We start from the raw sequence: 1,493 nt of genomic DNA, 5'->3' as shown, positions 1-1,493 counted from the left end.
ATATATATCTATACGTGTGTACGTATAGTTAAAGTGTCATAATCAGCTCTCTAGTAGTTCGTGGCTAATCCTTCAATATAAATATTTATATGGTTGGAATTGTATATATGGGATTTCTGATAAATTGTAAATGAAGAACGGTCGCGGTCGCGGTCGCGGTCACTGATGTCGCTTTATTGATCCGAAAAATGTTTTTATTTCCAAGAGTGTGTTTTGCGCGGGTTGGAAACTGTATTTCTGATACGTTTATATATAATCGTGATCTAACGTTCCCCAAGCGGTGGCCCATTTGTACTCTGCATTTGTCAACTATTCGTTTAAACGCTTAACGTCTATTTATTTCGGTTGAAGTTGCATCGGTTGGAATTTCCGCACTTTTTTTGTTTGGCGCGTAAATTGTAAAAACGGATGGGCTGTCGTTTTTGTACGTCGTAAATAGTTTACGACGAGTTATGAACGATCATTGTGATGTCATGGATTTGTACCTTTTAATATTATGCAAAATTATTCCAAATACTTGTATATGTTTTATAGTGTGTATGAATTTTGATATGTATGTGTATATGCTTATAGGTATACAGATACTTGCATAGGACCATAGCCCTCTGAAGAATATCGCTGGAAGAATATGCGGAAAGTGGAAACCAATGTATCCCCAGCGACTATTTACCTCCAGTGGGTCATGGACGAGCATCGTGCACTGTAAAGCAACTGGGATCTCAGTTAAAACCATTCACAACACATTTGGACGTTGTTGTTATATTATATAATATCGCCCATATAGATACATCTTGTATAATATTGCATACTAATCATAAGTAGACTCGTATAATCGACATTCCAATACAACCTACACAATGGTAGTTGATGCTGTCATGGCGTCACACACTACGACCGCGAGTTATCTGGACACGTTGAAGAAACGTACCAAACTCAGCAAGAACGTTGCAATGCCTGATTTCCTCGTACATCCAACCAACAGAGACAATGCGCTCAAGTGTGGGGAAACATGGTTGAGTGGGAAGGTAGTAGACGATGATATAGGGGATTTAAATCTATGGCGTGTACATGATAAGCTGTATGATCTTACGGACTTTGCGAAGAAACATCCTGGAGGCGCTTTCTGGCTAGACATGACGCGTGGTATGGTTGAATGAAATGTTTTGTCACAGGGTACCATGGATTATCGAACAATATGTAGTACACAAATACGCTTTTACATAGTTGGCAATTGGTTTCTTGATTATACTATCATATTTGGAGGTAGGGTTTGCTAGCATTGTTCGTGTGTGTATACTATTTCATTACTTTCACCTTGCACTAAAACCTAGCTTATGTGAGCACAGCTTCGCGAAGTATCGACTTCATTCTGTCTCTTAATTCGGACAGCACTTATGCATGCAATATTCAACAATTGAATATAAATCGTGTGGCATCATAAAGCGGACCCCTGTGTATGAATCAACTTTTACATATGGATATAACTGGATACT

General features: G+C 38.6%; 1 protein-coding gene across 1 annotated transcript; it reads left to right on the top strand.

The window, feature by feature from the left end:
- Window positions 1-577: 577 nt before the first annotated feature.
- Window positions 578-1,157, top strand: SARC_11353 (hypothetical protein; the record flags this gene model as incomplete). The annotated part of the gene is made up of 1 exon (XM_014294562.1): window positions 578-1,157. The coding sequence occupies exon 1, from the start codon at window positions 858-860 to the stop codon at window positions 1,155-1,157; it is 300 nt and encodes a 99-aa protein (XP_014150037.1). The 5' UTR covers window positions 578-857.
- Window positions 1,158-1,493: the final 336 nt, after the last annotated feature.

The sequence above is a fragment of the Sphaeroforma arctica genome (assembly GCF_001186125.1).
Source record: "Sphaeroforma arctica JP610 unplaced genomic scaffold supercont1.1644, whole genome shotgun sequence".
In the NCBI taxonomy this organism is placed as follows: domain Eukaryota; class Ichthyosporea; order Ichthyophonida; genus Sphaeroforma; species Sphaeroforma arctica.
Note: the sequence above shows the minus strand (reverse complement) of the source record. Positions and strands in the feature narration are given on the sequence as shown.